General features: G+C 28.5%; 1 protein-coding gene across 1 annotated transcript in view; it reads right to left on the bottom strand.

Annotated features, from left to right (window-relative positions):
* Window positions 1-3,545: 3,545 nt before the first annotated feature.
* LOC119610784 (tripeptidyl-peptidase 2-like) overlaps window positions 3,546-19,355 on the bottom strand; it is a gene marked incomplete at both ends in the record, with an annotated part of 121,380 nt that continues 105,570 nt past the window's right edge. The window contains 1 exon segment of the mRNA XM_037966132.1: window positions 3,546-3,708. Coding sequence (XP_037822060.1) covers window positions 3,546-3,708 — 163 coding nt within the window.

Raw genomic sequence — 19,355 nt, 5'->3', positions numbered from 1 at the left:
TAGACTAGACTATAGACTAGACTATAGACTAGACTATAGACTAGACTATAGACTAGACTATAGACTAGACTATAGACTAGACTATAGACTAGACTATAGACTAGACTATAGACTAGACTATAGACTAGACTATAGACTAGACTATAGACTAGACTATAGACTAGACTATAGACTAGACTATAGACTAGACTATAGACTAGACTATAGACTAGACTATAGACTAGACTATAGACTGGACTATAGACTAGACTATAGACTAGACTATAGACTAGACTATAGACTAGACTATAGACTAGACTATAGACTAGACTATAGACTAGACTATAGACTAGACTATAGACTAGACTATAGACTAGACTATAGACTAGACTATAGACTAGACTATAGACTAGACTATAGACTAGACTATAGACTAGACTATAGACTAGACTATAGACTAGACTATAGACTAAACTATAGACTAAACTATAACTTGTAGTCTAGTTTATAGTCTGACTATAAAATAGACTATAAACTAGACTACAGATTAGACTACAGACTAGAATATGGTAGACTAGACTATAGTCTAGACTGTTCTATTGGTTAGTATGTTGCCGAAAATGTTGTCGGGATACCGTAGTATTTTGCCATATCTAATGTACTGAATTTTCCATGCCTGATATGTTTACTATAAAATGTCTCTTCCTCACAGTTGTCCTTTTACTCTTTTATGTTTTATTTACTCTAATACCAGTGCAGTGTGTTAAGTTTTTACGTTTTTTTTCTTGCCACACTGGGATTTGAAATCCAACCGGTAAATGGTCTAAAGAAGTAAAATCTGTTTTAATTGTAGGTGCCACATATCACAATGGTGTTAGATGTTCGTCGGTGTTAGCTAGAGAAAGTGCTAGTTGTCTCTTTTGTGTTTGTCTGTCTGATCTTTCTTAGTCAGTCAGTCGAGAGTTAATTGCTGCCAGCAAATGTGCACCTTAATTAAGGATGTTGACTTAAAAGTACTTAAGAAGACATTGGTCTCCATAAAAAGATTTATATTTCAATTTTAAAATAGAGATTTTTTTTTTTTTTAAGAAAAGAATGAAAAAATTGGCAACAGGTGTTCTATGAACCAGTAAATATGTATATGGACAAAAAAGGAATGTTTTAATTTTGGAAACTGAGATCTTTGTTTTGTTTATGGATTAGGATTTGTTGATACAATTTCAAAAGTTAAACTTTTTGATTGACAATTCTTTAAGTTTAAATCTCAATGAATACTTTTTTATAGAAAAGTGTCTTTTTTAGATAATTTTCTATAGAAATGAGTTTTCTTAAGACAATTTTCTGAAGAAAAGTGACATCTTTAGACAATATTTTATAGAAAAGTGTCTTCTATGGACAATTTTCTATAGAAAATTGCCTTCTTTTGGACCATTTTTAATAGAAAAGAGTCTTCATTGGACAATTTTCCATAGAAAAGTGTCTTCTTTAGACAATTTTCTATAGAAAAGTATCTTCTTTGGGCAATATTCAATAGAAAAGTGTCTTCTTTGGACAATATTATATAGAAAAGTGTATTCTCTAGACAATTTTCTATAGAAAATTGGTCTCTTTGGGCAATATTCAATAGAAAAGTGTATTCTTTAGACAATTTTCTGAAGAAAAGTGACATCTTTAGACAATATTTTATAGAAAAGTGTCTTCTTTGGACAATTTTCTATAGAAAATTGCCATCTTTGGACCATTTTTAGTAGAAAAGAGGCTTCATTGGACAATTTTCTATAGAAAAGTGTCTTCTTTTGACACTTTCTATAGAAAAGTGCTTCTTTGGATAATTTCTATAGAGAGGGTGTCTTCTTTTGGACAATTTTCTATATAAAAATGTCTCATTTAGACGATTTTCTATAGAAAGGAAAATTTTTTGGACAATTGGATATAGAAAAGTGTATTTTCTATAGAAAAGTCTAATCTTTATACAATTTTCTATAGAAAATGTGTCTTCTTTTATAGAATATTCCAAAGAAAAAATGTCTTCTTTAGACAATTTTCCGAAGAAAAGTGATATCTTAGACAATTTTCTATAGAAAAGTGTCTTCTTTGGACAATTTTCTATAGAAAAGTGTCTTCTTTTGGACAATTTTCTATAGAAAAGTGTCTTCTTTAGACAATTTTCTATAGAAAAGCGTCTTCTTTGGGCAATATTCAATAGAAAAGTGTCTTTTTTGGACAATATTCTATAGAAAAGTGTATTCTTTAGACAATTTTCTGAAGAAAAGTGACATCTTTAGACAATATTTTATAGAAGTGTCTTCTTTGGACAATTTTCTATAGAAAGGTGTCTTCTTTGGACAATTTTCTATATAAAATTGTCTCATTTAGACGATTTTCTATAGAAAGGAAAATTTTTTGGACAATTTGATATAGAAAAGTGTATTTTCTATAGAAAAGTATATTCTTCAGACAATTTTCTATAGAAAAGTGTCTTCTTTAGAGAATATTCTAAAGAAAAATGTCTTCTTTAGACAATTTTCTGAAGAAAAGTGATATCTTTAGACAATTTTCTATAGAAATGTCTAATATTTATACACTTTTCTATAGAAAACTGTCTCCTTTAGACAATTTTCGATAGAAACATGTCTTCTTTAGACAATTTTCTATAGAAAGGTGTCTTTTTTGGGCAATTTTTTATTGAAAAAGTGTCTTTGGACAATTTTCTATCGAAAAGTGTTTTCATTAGACAATTTTCTATAGAAAAATGTTTTCTATAGAAAAATGTTTTCTTTAGAAAATTTTCGATAAAAAAGTGTCTTCTTTGGACAATTTTTTGGACAAGTTTTTATAGAAAAGTGTCTTCTTTGGACAAGTTTCTATAGAAAAGTGTCTTCTTTGGACAAGTTTCTATAGAAAAGTGTCTTCTATAGACAATTTCTATAGAAAAGTGTATTCTTTGGACAGTTTTCTATAGAAAGGTTTATTCTTTGGACAATTTTCTATAGAAAAATGTCTTGCTTAGACAATTTGTTGATTTGTTCCTATATAAAAGTTTTCTTCTTTAGAAAATTTTCTATAGAAAAGTGTCTTTTCTAGAATTTCTGTACAGAAAACTTTCTTCTTTTGAAAACATACTATAGAAAACTGTCTTCTGCACTGCACGGTCTACTTTTAAAAGTTTTCTCCCTGAATGTTTTATTTCCTGCCTCCTCTGTTGCTGAACCGTGTAATTATTTAAAAATTATATAAAATAATTTTCTAATTTGTGTTTTTTTTTTCATTATGCATTTTACATTGTATGTTTAAGTGCTTTGTGCCAGTTAAATTATGGATGCTGTAATAATCCTCTAGTACCTTAGATGTTTATATTTTAAAATGGTTGCATTAGTTTGTTTTCCCATATTTCCATGTTTAATGGTTTTCACTCGGTCACTCGGTTGCACAAATGAGCAACACGCCCAAAAACTCCACCCCCAAAGACACACACACTTACACAAATATAAGCCAATGCACAAAAACCATGACATAAATAAATAGAAATTGTAATGGAAAATAGAAAAATTTATATGGAAACTTACCTTCGAATCACTGGCGTCCACAAATTTAATGATTTCTGTGTACACATTATCAATATCCTCTAAACGATCTTTAACGTTTTTATCCAATACACACAATTTAGCAACAGCAATACCCTTTTTGGTCAATGCCTCCAAAAGATTTTTACGCTGATTGTCCATTTGGCTGTAAATTAGAATTGTACAAAAAGGAGGAGAAAAAAAAAAACATGAATTTATTAAATCTGGTAAAAACAGAAAAAAGTAGTAAAATGCTAAATACTGAATAAAATTAAAATCAAATACGAAAGAAACATTCAAATTAAACTGAAAGTGGCGCGAAGAAAAAAAAAACTCGAAATTGAATGAAAAACATTTTCCAAAAATAAACTAGAAAATAAAATTCAAATAATGTACGCGCTGTTGGAGTCAATTTACTAGTTCATTATTTTGTGAATAATGTTTTTGCCCAAAAAAAAAAAAAAACTAGTTAAAACACGAGTAGAGTGGTAGAGGAATAGCAGCAGGACAAGGGGTAATTAAATGAAGTACTACCCGGTACTCTAGTGTTGTGTTGGAGTTTCCTTTTCCGCTGAACGAGTGTAGTTTTGGTGAAAAATTATTCTGCCTCACAACCTCACTAAGATTTTATGCATTTTTTTTTTAATTTTGTTGCTGTTGTAGTTTTGTATAATTGCTTAAATTATTCTACAATACCAGCCATCCACTCCCAAAAGCAAACGTTAGTGCAATTCGAAGGTGTTGTTGGTTTAGAGGGTGTAAGAGGTCAATTCAAATTTCAAATGTATGAAATTGCAAATATTTTCTTGAAACGTTATAAGGTTTGTTTGGAATTTCTATTGAATTAAAATTGACTCAATAACTCTAGTAGTTTTACTCTTGCTTTGGGTGTTGCATGTTGGTTGATGCTGTTGTTCGTACGAAAAGTTTATAATGATTTTATGAAAAACTTTAAGTTTTTCATACAAAAAAGTTTTATTAAGGCAATTTAGCAAAATGTATTAGTTTGTTGTTCTCTTTTTGGTTTGGTTTATAATTGAAGTGCATTAAAAAGTGTTAATTTTAATTAGAAAAAAATAATTTTTGGGTAAAAGTATTAATTTTCCACATTGTAAATGGATTTTTGTTTGGCATTAGAAAAGAGCCTATAAGGATTGGATTGTTAATATACTCAAGAACTTTTCTGAGGCCAACTGCTTAAGAAAGACATTCTTCCATGGGAGATACTTCTATAAAAGTATCTTTACTATAGAAAATCTTTAAACGAATACACTTTTCTATAGAAAATTACCTACAAAAGAGACATTCCTATAGCAAATTATATACAAAAGAAACGTTTCTGTATCAAATAGTCTACAAAAGAAAATTTTCGAAAAAAAATCTTTAAAGAAGACATTTTTCTACAGAAAATTATATAAATAAATTGTGTAAAGAAGACACTTTTCTATAGGAAATTTTCTAAAGACTCTTTTCTATAGGAATTTTCTAAAGAAGACTCTTCTATAGAAAATTGTCTAAGGAAAACTCTTTTTTTTTTGAGAAAATTGTATAAAAAAGACACTTATCTACAGAAAACTCTCTAAAGAACACACTTTTCTATCAAAAATTGTCCAAATATACTATTTTCTATAGAAAATTGTCTAAAGGAGACTCTTTTCTATAGAAAATTGTCTTAATAAAACACTTTTCTATAGAAATTTTTCTAAAGAAAACAGTTTTCTATAGAAGAAGACACTTTTCTATAGAAAATTGTCTATAGAAGACACTTTTCTATAGAAAATTGTCTATAGAAGACACTTTTCTATAGAAAATTGTCTATAGAAGACACTTTTCTATAGAAAATTGTCTATAGAAGACACTTTTCTATAGAAAATTGTCTATAGAAGACACTTTTCTATAGAAAATTGTCTATAGAAGACACTTTTCTATAGAAAATTGTCTATAGAAGACACTTTTCTATAGAAAATTGTCTAAAGTAGACACTTTTCTATAGAAAATTGTCTAAAGAAGACTCTTTTTTATAGAAAACTGTCTAAAGAAGACACTTTTCTAAAGAAAATTTTCTAAAGAAGACACTTTTCTATAGAAAACACCCTAAAGAAGACACTTTTCCATAGAAAACTGCCTAAAGAAGACACGCTTCTATAGAAAATTGTCTAAAGAAGACACTTTTCTATATAAAATTGTCTATAGAAGACACTTTTCTATAGAAAATTGTCTATAGAAGACACTTTTCTATAGAAAACTGCCTAAAGAAGACACTTTTCTATTGAAAACTGTTTAAAGAAGACACTTTTCTATAGAAAACTGCCTAAAGAAGGCACTTTTCTATAGGAAACTATCTAAAGAAGACACTTTTCTATAGAAAACTATCTAAAGAAGACACTTTTCTATAGGAAACTATCTAAAGAAGACACTTTTCTATATAAAACTGTCTAAAGAAGACACTTTTCTATAGAAAATTGTCTATAGAAGACACTTTTCTATAGAAAATTGTCTATAGAAGACACTTTTCTATAGAAAATTGTCTATAGAAGACACTTTTCTATAGAAAATTGTCTATAGAAGACCCTTTTCTATAGAAAATTGTCTATAGAAGACACTTTTCTATAGCAAATTGTCTATAGAAGACACTTTTCTATAGAAAATTGTCTATAGAAGATACTTTTCTATAGAAAATTGTCTATAGAAGACACTTTTGTATAGAAAATTGTCTAGAGAAGACACTTTTCTATAAAAAATTGTCTACAGAAGACACTTTTCTATAGAAAATTGTCTAAAGAAGACACTTTTCTATAGAAAACTGCCTAAAGAAGACACTTTTCTATTGAAAACTGTTTTAAAGACACTTTTCTATTGGAAACTGTTTAAAGAAGACACTTTTCTATAGAAAACTGTCTAAAGAAGACACTTTTCTATAGCAAACTATCTATTGAAGACACTTTTCTATAGAAAACTGTCTAAAGAGACTCTTTTCTATAGAAAATAGTCTATAGAAGATGCTTTTCAATAGAAAAATGTTTATAGAAGACAATTTTCTAAAGAAAATTGTCATTAGAAGACGTTTTTCTATAGAAAATTGTTTAACAAAAGACACTTTTCTATAAAAAATTGTTTACAAAAGACAATTTTCTAAATTACATACATATATGTCTACAAAAATGTTTCTTTGTAAAAGAAATGTTAATAAAAATACTTCATTAATGCTGTTTAAAATCACAAAAAAAAATTTGTTTAACATTTTTTTTTTGTACCTGACAATTGCTCAATTTATTCTAATTTGTTTTTAGACTTTAGAAATAACAACAAACATTCTTAAATACTTTAGAGAAATTTCTTTTAAAGTTTTTTTCCTACAACAATAGTAATTCGCAAAAATTTGTGTAAATAAACTTATTAAAGAAATACTTAACTTTAAGATCCCTTAACTTTTTTTTAATTTCATTTTGCATTCTCTCCATTTAACATAATTAAAGTCCTTTTTTTAACTATTCAACTTTAAAATGCCCAAAAAAAAATTCCACACAGTTTATTTAACAAAAAACGCAAGAAAAAAATATGTTTACTTAACAATTAAGTGAAAAAAGCAAAAAAAAAAAACAAGTCCACACACACTTTTAACTTTCAGCAGTAAATTTTGGGTTTAATCCATTTTAACTTTATGCCTTCAAACAAACAAGCAAACTGGAAAAAAAATGCAAATGTTGAAAATGAAAAAAAAAAAAAAATGTTAAATTAAGTGTGATCGTATCGGCGAATGAACCATATTGTGAGACCAAAAATATATGTAAGTATTAAACACATGGCAACCAACAATAGCATTTTTTCCAGTTTTTCTTCTTTTGGTTGTGACGCAGTGTTTTTCTTCTACAAACATCACGCCAATATAGACGGATGTTTGTTGGAACGGACAGACAGATGGACTGACAAGTGTGTATGGTGAATATGGTGTCAGAAATTGCGTCAGTACTGGTCAAATTCTAGACAGATACACTGAGACACATTTACTCAGTCAACATTTGCTAAAAAAAATATATATAATGCAAGAAACAAAAACTGGCAAATACGAGAGTCGACCATAGAAAATATTTGAGAAAATATTTTATAGAAAATTTTTATATAATTTTTTTTTTAATGGAAAATTTTTGGATGAAATATTCTTTTAATAGAAAATTTTTGAATAAATAAGTTTTTTTTATAGAAAATTTTTGGACATAGAAGACACTTTTCTTTAGAAAGTTGCCTATAGAGGACACTTTTGTAATGAAATTATCTAAAAGAGTCACTTTTCTATAGAAAATTTTTTATAGAAGACACCTTTCTACAGAATATTGTCTAAAGAAGACACTTTTCTACAGTAAATTGTCTAAAGAAGACACTTTTGTACAGAAAATTGTCTAAATACAACACTTTTCTACAGAAAATTGTTTTAAGAAGATTTTTCTACACAAAATTACATAAAGAAGACACCTTTCTACAGAAAATTGTCTAAAGAAGACTCTTTTCTACAGAATATTGTCTAAAGAAGGCACTTTTCTGCAGAAAATTGTCTAAAGAAGACACTTTTCTACAGAAAGTTGTCTAACGAAATCATTTTTCTATACAAAATTGTCTAAAGAATACACTTTTCTATAGAAAATTGTCAAAAAAGACACTTTTCTATAGAAGATTGTATAAAGAAGACACTTTTCTGTAGAATATTGTCTAAAGAAGACACTTTTCTGTAGAAAATTGTCTAAAGAAGAAACTTATTTATAGAAAATTGTCTAAAAGAGACACTTTTCTACAGAAAATTTTTAGTCAATTGTTAGAAAATATTCTATAGAAGGCAGTTTTCTATAGAAAACTGTCTATAGAAGACCCTTTTCTATAAAAATTGTCTATAGAAGACACTTTTCTATAAAAACTGTCTATAGAAGACACTTTTCTATAGAAAACTGTCTATAGAAGACACTTTTCTATAAAAAACTGTCTATAGAAGACACTTTTCTATAGAAAATTTTCTATAGAAGACACTTTTCTATAGAGAATTGTTTATAGAAGACACTTTTCTATAGAAAATTGTTTATAGAAGACACTTTTCTATAGAAAACGGTCTATAGAAGACACTTTTCTATAGAAAACGGTCTATAGAAGACACTTTTTTATAGAAAACGGTCTATAGAAGACACTTTTCTATAGAAAACGGTCTATAGAAGACACTTTTCTATAGAAAACGGTCTATAGAAGACACTTTTCTATAGAAAACGGTCTATAGAAGACACTTTTCTATAGAAAACTGTCTATAGAAGACACTTTTCTATAGAAAACTGTCTATAGAAGACACTTTTCTATAGAAAACTGTCTATAGAAGACACTTTTCTATAGAAAACTGTCTATAGAAGACACTTTTCTATAGAAAACTGTCTATAGAAGACACTTTTCTATAGAAAACTGTCTATAGAAGACACTTTTCTATAGAAAACTGTCTAAAGAAGACACTTTTCTATAGAAAACTGTCTATAGAAGACACTTTTCTATAGAAAACTGTCTATAGAAGACACTTTTCTATAGAAAACTGTCTATAGAAGACACTTTTCTATAGAAAACTGTCTATAGAAGACACTTTTCTATAGAAAACTGTTTATAGAAGACACTTTTCTATAGAAAACTGTCTATAGAAGACACTTTTCTATTGAAAACTGTCTATTGAAGACACTTTGCTATAGAAAACTGTCTACAGAAGACATTTTTCTATTGAAAACTGTCTATAGAAGAAATTTTTCTATTGAAAGCTGTCTATAGAAGACACTTTGATATAGAAAACTGTCTATAGAAGACATTTTTCTATTGAAAGCTGTCTATAGAAGACACTTTTCTATAGAAGACACTTTCCTATTGAAAGCTATAGTCAGTTTTCTTTACAGTTTTCTAAAGAAAACTGACTATAGATGACATTTTTCTATTGAAAACTGTCTACAGAAGATACTTGTCTATAGAAAACTGTCTATAGAAGACACTTTTCTATAGAAAACTGTTTATAGGAGACACTTCTCTATAGAAAACTGTCTATAGAAGAAACTTTTCTATAGAAAACTGTCTATAGAAGACACTTTTTTATAGAAAACTGTCTATAGAAGACACTTTTTTATAGGAAACTGTCAATAGAAGACACTTTTCTATAGAAAACTCTCTAAAGAAGACACTGTCTATATAAGACTCTTTTCTATAGAGAACTGTCTATAGAATACTCTTTTCTATAGAAAACTGTCTGCAGAAGACTCTTTTCTATAGAAAACTGTCTACAGAAGACTCTTTTCTATAGAAAACTGTCTACAGAAGACTCTTTTCTATAGAAAACTGTCTATAGAAGACACTTTTCTATAAAAAACTGTCTATAGAAGACTGTCTATAGAAGGCACTTTTATATAGAAAACTGTCTATAGAAGACACTTTTCTATAGAAAACTGTCAATAGAACACAATTTTTTTTATAGAAAACTGTGTATAGAAGACATTTTTCTATAAAAAACTTTTCTATTGAAAACTGTCTATAGAAGACTCTTTTCGATAGAAAACTGTCTATAGAAGACACTTTTCTATAGAATATTGTCTATAGAATACACTTTTCTATAGAAAGCTGTCTATAGAGGACACTTATATATATAAAACTGTCTGTAGAATACACTTTCCTATACAAAACTGTCTGTAGAAGACACTTTTCTATAGAAGACACTTCTCTATAGAAAACTGTCTATAGAAGACACTTTTCTATAGAAGACACTTCTCTATAGAAAACTGTCTATAGAAGGCACAGTCTGCAGAAGACACTTTACTATAGAAAACTGTCTGTAGAAGGCACGTTTCTATAGAAAACTGTCTGTAGAAGACACGTTTCTATTGTTTCTTGTCTACAGCTGACACTTTTCTATAGAAGACATTTTTCTATAGAAAATTGTCTATAGAAGACATTTTTCTATAGAAAATTGTCTATAGAAGACATTTTTCTATAGAAAATTGTCTATAGAAGACATTTTTCTATAGAAAATTGTCTGTAGAAGACATTTTTCTATAGAAAATTGTGTATAGAAGATATTTTTATATTGAAAATTGTCTATAGAAGACATTTTTCTATAGAAAATTGTATATAGAAGTCATTTTTCTATTGGAACTTGTCTATAGCTGACACTTTCTATAGAAAATTGTCTATAGAAAACACTTTCCATACAAAATTTTCTATAGAATAAACTTGTCTCTAGAAAAATTTATCTAGATTTCTCTATTTATAAAAATTATCCATTTTTATTTATTTTTAAAATATTTCCAAAGAAATTTCTCTATTTATGGAAAATTTTTCGCCACCCTAGTATCTTATGTATTGATACTTGTATTTTATATGTATATCAAGAGTAAAAGTGTAAATTTCATTGTATATTAATGTATGTATAACCGCAGAAATGGATTCACACGTGGCTATTGTTTGCATAAATCAATCAACTTTGAGCTGATAACACAGATTAAAACAATAGCGACTAGGGATGCCAAACGGGACTGGCTTTTACAAATCCCGGGATTCGGGATTTTGAAAATTGCAATCCCGGGATCCCGGGATATTTCGGGATCCCGGGATTTTTCGGGATCCCGGGATTTTTCGGTATTTCGGGATTTTACGGGATTTCGGGATTACATGAATTTAATTATTTTATATATGAAAATCTTTAAATCATCATATTTGTAAAGAAAATTGTTTAATTTTGTGGAAATTTAACAGACAGAAGATATATTTAAATTAAAACAATCCAATTAATTCCAATTTTTAAATAAAAACTTTCAGAATTGAATAATTTCTGAAACTTTTTAAATACATACTTACTTCCTAAATAAAAATAAATATCAAGTTCCGAAATTAGACATAAGCACTTTTTAAAACCTCATACTGTTCCATGTGAACTAATAATTATAACAGATACCAATTCAATTATTCGAACATCAATTTAGAACCTATTCTTTGAAAAATATTTGGAATTTTACTCAAAATACATATTAGTTTTGGAACATATTATTATATTCGTAGTATTAATTTAAAATTTTAGGTGCATTCAGAACAAGGTAATTTACCTTTACCGGTATCATTCAGATTTGTAGAAAGTTAGAAATGTAAAATCCTCTAGTATTGAAAAATAAAGTTTGTATTCGACTGTGCCGAAATTAAATACCCACCATCAAAATATTGTAATGTATTGATATTAATATCAGCATCAATGTGATTTTCAGAGGAGGTCCAATTAGGTTTTTTTGTGTCAATTTTGTTCCAAATTTGCAGCCCAAATAGAATGAGTCTTCTAACTCGTGTTTTCAGCTTACAGACACAGAATGTGTATACTTTTTGGGTCGGTCTACGACCAACATTGCAATGTGCTAACAAGTAAAAAGTTATAGTTGGGCGAAGCCTACCATACCCTACACCAGTTATAAAAATAAAATGTGATTTATTGTTCATAATAAAGCATCTAAGTTGAATTGTACCTTGCCTCAGATATAATTTAGCTATTTTTTGTTGAATAAAATTGTGTACATTTAAGTCATATTTCGAAGGGGGCTTTGCATAGGGGCTAGGGTCAAATGAGGCCGCATCATCAAAAAATACATCAGGGTCATGAAGGCTAGTATAGAACTTGGTTTTGCAGCTTTTTGTCGAGTTACGAGTATATTGAACATAATTATGAACTTAAAAACCCTATTTGGGGGGTTCAGTTGTATGGGGGCTAGGTCAAATATTGGACCGATGTTATCCATTTTCAATAGGATCCGTCTCTAGTACAATAGAAGATCATGCAAAATTTCATTGAATTATCTTCAAAATTGCTGTAGTTTGATTACAAGGTTTACACGGACGGACGGACGGACGGACGGACATAGCTAAATCGACTCAGAAAATGATTCTGAGCCGATTGGAATACTTTAAGGTATAGGACCAATATTATTGTGTGTAACAAACATCAGCACAAACCCAATATACCCTCCCCACTAAAGTGGTGTAAGGTATAAAAACGAAGTGAATAAATAAATTTATATGTGCTATGTGTATGGACTCATACCACTTTAAAAAATAAAAGGTTCAAATATGTATAAAATTAGCTCTGCGGAATTTTGTTTTGCATGAGTCAAAAATAAAATAAGATCGTAATTTTCAAATTAATGAAAATTATGGCTCAAAAAAAGAAAATAAAAACAGTTTTTTGAAACAAATCCTAATCCCGAAAAAATCCCGGGATTTATTTTCCAAATCCCGGGATTCGGGATTTGCCAATCCCGAAAAATCCCGGGATTTTCGGGATCGGGATTTCGGGATTGGCATCCCTAATAGCGACATACTGCTGCTGCTGTTTGCAGTTGTTTTTCGTCTTGTTAAACCGTTAATATAAACATCCGGAGATTTCCCTAAGGCGTGCAAAAGTTATTTCTACATAAAAAAAAAACTGGAAATTAATTAAAAAAGTTAAACCGCAGCATCAGTAACACTTATTGATAAATTTGTATCTTAAAGTAAAAATATTTTTGAGGAAAAATATTTAAAAAAAAAAAATTGTATTTTTAAGAATAAAAATTTCTTAGAAATCACGCACAAATGCGGTTAAAGATTGGCAATAGACCGAAATAAAAACACACACACACACACACACCCATCATGCTCACCTTTGAGCTTTTGTGTAAACAAATGAAAACATAAACACTTCTACGCCTACCGATATTTGGAAACAAAATAAAAGGTCTGAGAGGAGTTGAACTGGTGTGAACTTTTTAAGGTTTGTTTTTGTACCTATTGTAGCTGTCATAACGGTCAGACTAGAGCCTACAAATACATATTTTTTGATAATTTTTTCTTGGCTTTATTTGTAGCTTTTCTTCTCTGTTCCAGTTTGACTTATTACAGTTCCCAACATAACGATTTATACAAAATTGACATTCTTTGTTATTTTTACGTCGATGAGATGAAATTGTGATTTTTCAAAGAATCTTTTATAAGCCTCTTTTTTCACACAAACTGAAACTTTGAGTGAGGGTTATTTTAACGTTTAAATTTTCGCCAAAGTTTGTGTATGATGATTTGTTGTTTTATCTCCAGTTCGATGTTCTCTGCCCCATTGCTTTGTGGCATGTTAAATGCTTTTAGCGACAAATTTTTAACAGCACTGCGAGTAAGTGTTAGAGTGAGGGAAATTTTGATGATATCAAGTGTGATAAACTGATGAATTTTTGCAGTCTTTCGTGCTGTTTTTTTGCCCCGTTATTTTTCCAGCTAAGAGCAATGATTTATAAAATACATACATCCTCTACTCTCACAATGAAAAACAACAGCAGCATCATCAGCAAATAGCTGTTGTAAAATACACAGAACAGGGCAACCAGCCAGTTTTGATTAAGCGCCAGGAAAAAGTCTCTCACAACAAATTAAGTTGAGAAAAGTTGTTGAACAAACACAACAGACAGACAGACAAACTCACAAGTGGACGCCAACTAAAATGTCTGTTATTTTAGTTTCAAGTGTAAATAGGACAATTTAAAAATTTATCTTTATTTTGTCGTTGTTCTACGAGTAGTCATGAACGAGTTCACAATAGAGTTATGTACTACATTACATTCCATTCCATTTAAGTAAAATAAATATTTTAAATATTTAGTTACAACTTTGTGTTAGAGTTTTACGACATGACAAAACTGAAACAATTAATCTCTAGATGAAGTTTAATTTAAAAGGTATATTGTGTACTTTTTTTCTTTTTGTAATTGTTGCTGTTGTTGTTGTCATTCGTTGTAGGTGAGAAAGTTGGCAAGGAATGTGTGATAGTTTATGGAAAAATATTTTATAGATATTTTTTGTTTGTTTTGTTTTTGGGTTAGTCTTTAACGGAAACAAAAAGTGAGTAAATAAAAAAAAAAAAACTGTTATAGACCATACTACAGCAGAAAATTCTGGTAAATTTTCCTTTAAAAATTTTTTCGGATAAAATTTTCTTTTATATAGAATTTTCCGATAAAATGTTTCTTTTTATAGAACATTTTCGGTGAAAATTTTCTTTTTATAGAAAATTTTTGGTGAAAATTTCCTTTTTATAGAAAATTTTTGGTGAAAATTTCCTTTTTATAGAAAATTTTTGGATAAAATTTTCTTTTTATAGAAATTTTTCGGATAAAATTTTCTTTTTATAGAAATTTTTCGGATAAAATTTTCTTTTTATAGAAAATTTTTGGATAAAATTTTATTTTTATAGAAAATTTTTGGATAAAATTTTACTTTTATAGAAAATTTTCGAATAAAATTTTCTTTTTTTAGAAAATTTTCGAATAAAATTTTCTTTTTATAGAAAATTTTGGGATAAAATTTTTTTTTTATAGAAAATTTTCGGATAAAATTTTTTTTTTTATAGAAAATTTTTGGATAAAATTTTCTTTTTATAAAAATTTTTTGGATAAAATTTTCTTTTTATAAAAAATTTTTGGATAAAATTTTCTTTTTATAGAAAATTTTTAGATAAAATTTTATTTTTGTATGAAATTTTTGGATAAAATTTTATTTTTATATGAAATTTTTTGATAAAATTTTATTTTTATATGAAATTTTTGGATAAAATTTTATTTTTATATGAAATTTTTGGATAAAATTTTATTTTTATAGAAAATTTTCGGATAAAATTTTCTTTTTATAGAAAACTTTCGGATAAAATTTTCTTTTTATAGAAAATTTTCGGATAAAATTTTCTTTTATAGAAAATTTTCGGATAAAATTTTCTTTTTATAGAAAATTTTCGGATAAAATTTTCTTTTTATAGAAAATTTTCGGATAAAATTTTCTTTTTATAGAAAATTTTCAGATAAAATTTTCTTTTTATAGAAAATTTTCGGATAAAATTTTCTTTTTATAGAAAATTTTCGGATAAAATTTTCTTTTTATAGAAAATTTTCGGATAAAATTTTCTTTTTATAGAAAATTTTCGGATAAAATTTTCTTTTTATAGAAAATTTTCGGATAAAATTTTCTTTTTATAGAAAATTTTCGGATAAAATTTTCTTTTTATAGAAAATTTTCGGATAAAATTTTCTTTTTATAGAAAATTTTCGGATAAAATTTTCTTTTTATAGAAAATTTTCGGATAAAATTTTCTTTTTATGGAAAATTTTCGGATAAAATTTTCTTTTTATGGAAAATTTTCGGATAAAATTTTCTTTTTATAGAAAATTTTCGGATAAAATTTTCTTTTTATAGAAAATTTTCGGATAAAATTTTCTTTTTATAGAAAATTTTCGGATAAAATTTTCTTTTTATAGAAATTTTTCGGATAAAATTTTCTTTTTATAGAAAATTTTCTGATAAAATTTTCTTTTTATAGAAAATTTTCGGATAAAATTTTCCTTTTATGGAAAATTTTCGGATAAAATTTTCTTTTTATGGAAAATTTTCGGATAAAATTTTCTTTTTATAGGAAATTTTTGGATAAAATTTTCTTTTTATAGGAAATTTTTGGATAAAGTTTTCTTTTTGTAGAAAATTTTCGGATAAAGTTTTCTTTTTATAGAAAATTTTCGGATAAAATTTTCTTTTAATCGAAAATTTATACTTCTTTGACTACAGACTTGACTTTAGACTAGACTATAGACCAGATAGTTTTCAAGACTATAGACCAGACAGTAGCCAAGACTGTAGACTAGGCAATGACTAAGACTATAACGTAGACTACAGTCAAGTATATAAACCAGACTATAGCCAGGACTATAGACCACAACATGTTCAAGACTAAGTCCAGACTATAGTCAAGTCTATATAGTGTACTATCACTACGTAATATAAAAAAAAAGTCTATAGCCAAAATTAGTCAAGACTATAGGCCAGACTATAGTTAAGACTATAGGATAGACTATAGAATAAACTATAGGCCAGACTATAGTCAAGACTAAGACCTCACTATAGCCAAGACTATAGACCAGACTATAGTCAAGACTATATATCAGACCATAGTCAAGACTATATACCAGACTATAGATAGTCAAGATTACAGCCATAGATTACAGATATAGACCAGACTATAGTCAAGACTATGGACTAGGCTATAGTCAAGACTATATATTAAGACTATAGTCAAAAGTATAGACCAGACAATAGCCAAAATTACAGCCAAGACTATACACCAGACCATAGTCAAGACTATGGACTAATATATAGGCAAGACTATAAACCAGACTGTAGTCAAGACTATAGACTAAACTAGACTATATTCAAGACTATAGACCAGAATATAGTCAAATCTATAGACCAGAATATAGCCAAGACTATAGTCAATGCTATAACCAAGACTACAGTCAATGCTATAGCAAAGACTATAGTCAAGACTATAGCCAAGACTATAAAGCAAATTATAGCTAATTACCAGAACATACATACTATTACACAGACTGCAGTCAGGAATATAGATCAGACTATAGTCAGGACTATAGACCAGATCATAGTCAAGACTATAGAACTGACTATAGCCAAGACTATAGACCAGACTATAGTCAAGACCATAGTGGAGACTATAGACTAGACTATTGTCAAGCCTATTAATCAGACTTTAGTAAAAAGTAGTTTAGGTTTGAGATGTCCTTTAAAATTAACTTAAATTGCCAAGTATTTTAAAACTCAAATATCATTTTATATCAACAACGTTGTTAACATAATAAGCTCAATGAATAATATGTATAATAAAAACAGAATACAATTACCTAAATCTAACTTTAAACATTTTGCCATTAATAAAAATCTCTACTAAAATTGTTCTCTGAATAATAAACATTAATCATAATCTAACCGCAAACATTTTCTGTCCACAACTGTCGGCTGTAAAAATCTATATTAACTTTTATTTGATACACTTGAGTTGTTTCTGATGTGTCTGTCTGTCTTTCGTTTATTCCTTTACTTAGTCATTTCCTCATTTTCACATTAAATTCGCTAATGAAAATTATAATGATGCTGACGATGATGACCAGGACACCGCATATACAACATACATATCTATGTCTGTATGTTTGGCTGTTTTGTAATTTTAGTTATAATATAAAAGGTCATTAAAATAAATATCATAAAAGCCAATGACTATGTGTATGAATTTGGTCGGAAAATACACAATACTATTTTTAGTAGATTAAAATACTCCATTCGTTTATACTTCATATATAAAAGTACATGTGTTTGTATTTACGTATGAGTTTAACCACAAATACATACGTAAACTATCAAATACATTTATATTTTCATGTACTCGTTGTCCATGTCTATATATAAAAACCATATTTTAATGTTGGCAGCAAACAATATATGTCAAATCCTTATACAAAAACAATATAAAGAACAAAACTGAAAATAATAAAAATCCAGCCAGACATCATGATGCTGAAGAATATATATTTTTTGTGAGTGAGCAATTTTTTGTGTAGTATATATGGGTATCTTTATATAACTCGGAAATGAACAATTGGTTAGAATTGGAACTTAACAATGCCCCTATAGTTATGACCGTTATGCAAGACTGTAGATCGACTATAGACCGATTATAGGCCTATAGACCAGACTATAGTCAAGCCTATTGACCAGATTATAGTCAAGCCTATAGACCAGACTATAGTCAAGACTAAAGATCAGACTATAGTCAAGACTATAGATCAGACTATAGTCAAGACTATAGATCAGACTATAGTCAAGACTATAGATCAGACTATAGTCAAGACTATAGTCAAGCCTATAGACCAGACTATAGTCAAGACTATAGATCAGACTATAGTCAAGACTATAGATCAGACTATAGTCAAGACTATAGATCAGACTATAGTCAAGACTATAGACCAGACTATAGTCAAGACTATAGACCAGACTATAGTCAAGACTATAGACCACACTATAGTCAAGACTATAGACCACACTATAGTCAAGACTGTGGACCAGACTATAGTCATGCCTATGGACCAGACTATAGTCAAGACTATTGACCAGTTCTAATTCAGTTCTAGTTTAGTTCTAGTTTAGTTCTAGTTTAGTTCTAGTTTAGTTCTAGTTTAGTTCTAGTTCAGTTCTAGTTCAGTTCTAGTATAGTTCTAGTTCAGTTCTGGTTCAGTTCTAGTTCAGTTCTAGTTCAGTTCTAGTTCAGTTCTAGTTCAGTTCTAGTTCAGTTCTAATTCAGTTCTAGTTCAGTTCTAGTTTAGTTCTAGTTTAGTTCTAGTTCAGTTCTAGTTCAGTTCTAGTTCAGTTCTAGTTCAGTTCTAGTTCAGTTCTAGTTCAATTCTAGTTCAGTTCTAGTTCAGTTCTAGTTCAGTTCTAGTTCAGTTCTAGTTCAGTTCTAGTTCAGTTCTAGTTCAATTCTAGTTCAGTTCTGGTTCAGTTCTAGTTCAGTTCTAGTTCAGTTCAGTTCTAGTTCAGTTCTAGTTCAGTTCTAGTTCAGTTCTAGTTCAGTTCTAGTTCAGTTCTAGTTCAGTTCTAGTTCAGTTCTAGTTCAGTTCTAGTTCAGTTCTAGTTCAGTTCTAGTTCAGTTCTAGTTCAGTTCTAGTTCAGTTCTAGTTCAGTTCTAGTTCAGTTCTAGTTCAGTTCTAGTTCAGTTCTAGTTCAGTTCTAGTTCAGTTCTAGTTCAGTTCTAGTTCAGTTCTAGTTCAGTTCTAGATCAGTTCTAGTTCAGTTCTAGTTCAGTTCTAGTTCAGTTCTAGTTCAGTTCTAGTTCAGTTCTAGTTCAGTTCTAGTTCAGTTCTAGTTCAGTTCTAGTTCAGTTCTAGTTCAGTTCTAGTTCAGTTCTAGTTCAGTTCTAGTTCAGTT

This window comes from Lucilia sericata, unplaced genomic scaffold, assembly GCF_015586225.1.
Source record: "Lucilia sericata isolate MDLA Ls3-8-SP2 unplaced genomic scaffold, ASM1558622v1 Contig001277F_arrow, whole genome shotgun sequence".
NCBI lineage: Eukaryota > Metazoa > Arthropoda > Insecta > Diptera > Calliphoridae > Lucilia > Lucilia sericata.
This window is presented reverse-complemented; position numbering and strand designations above follow the sequence as displayed.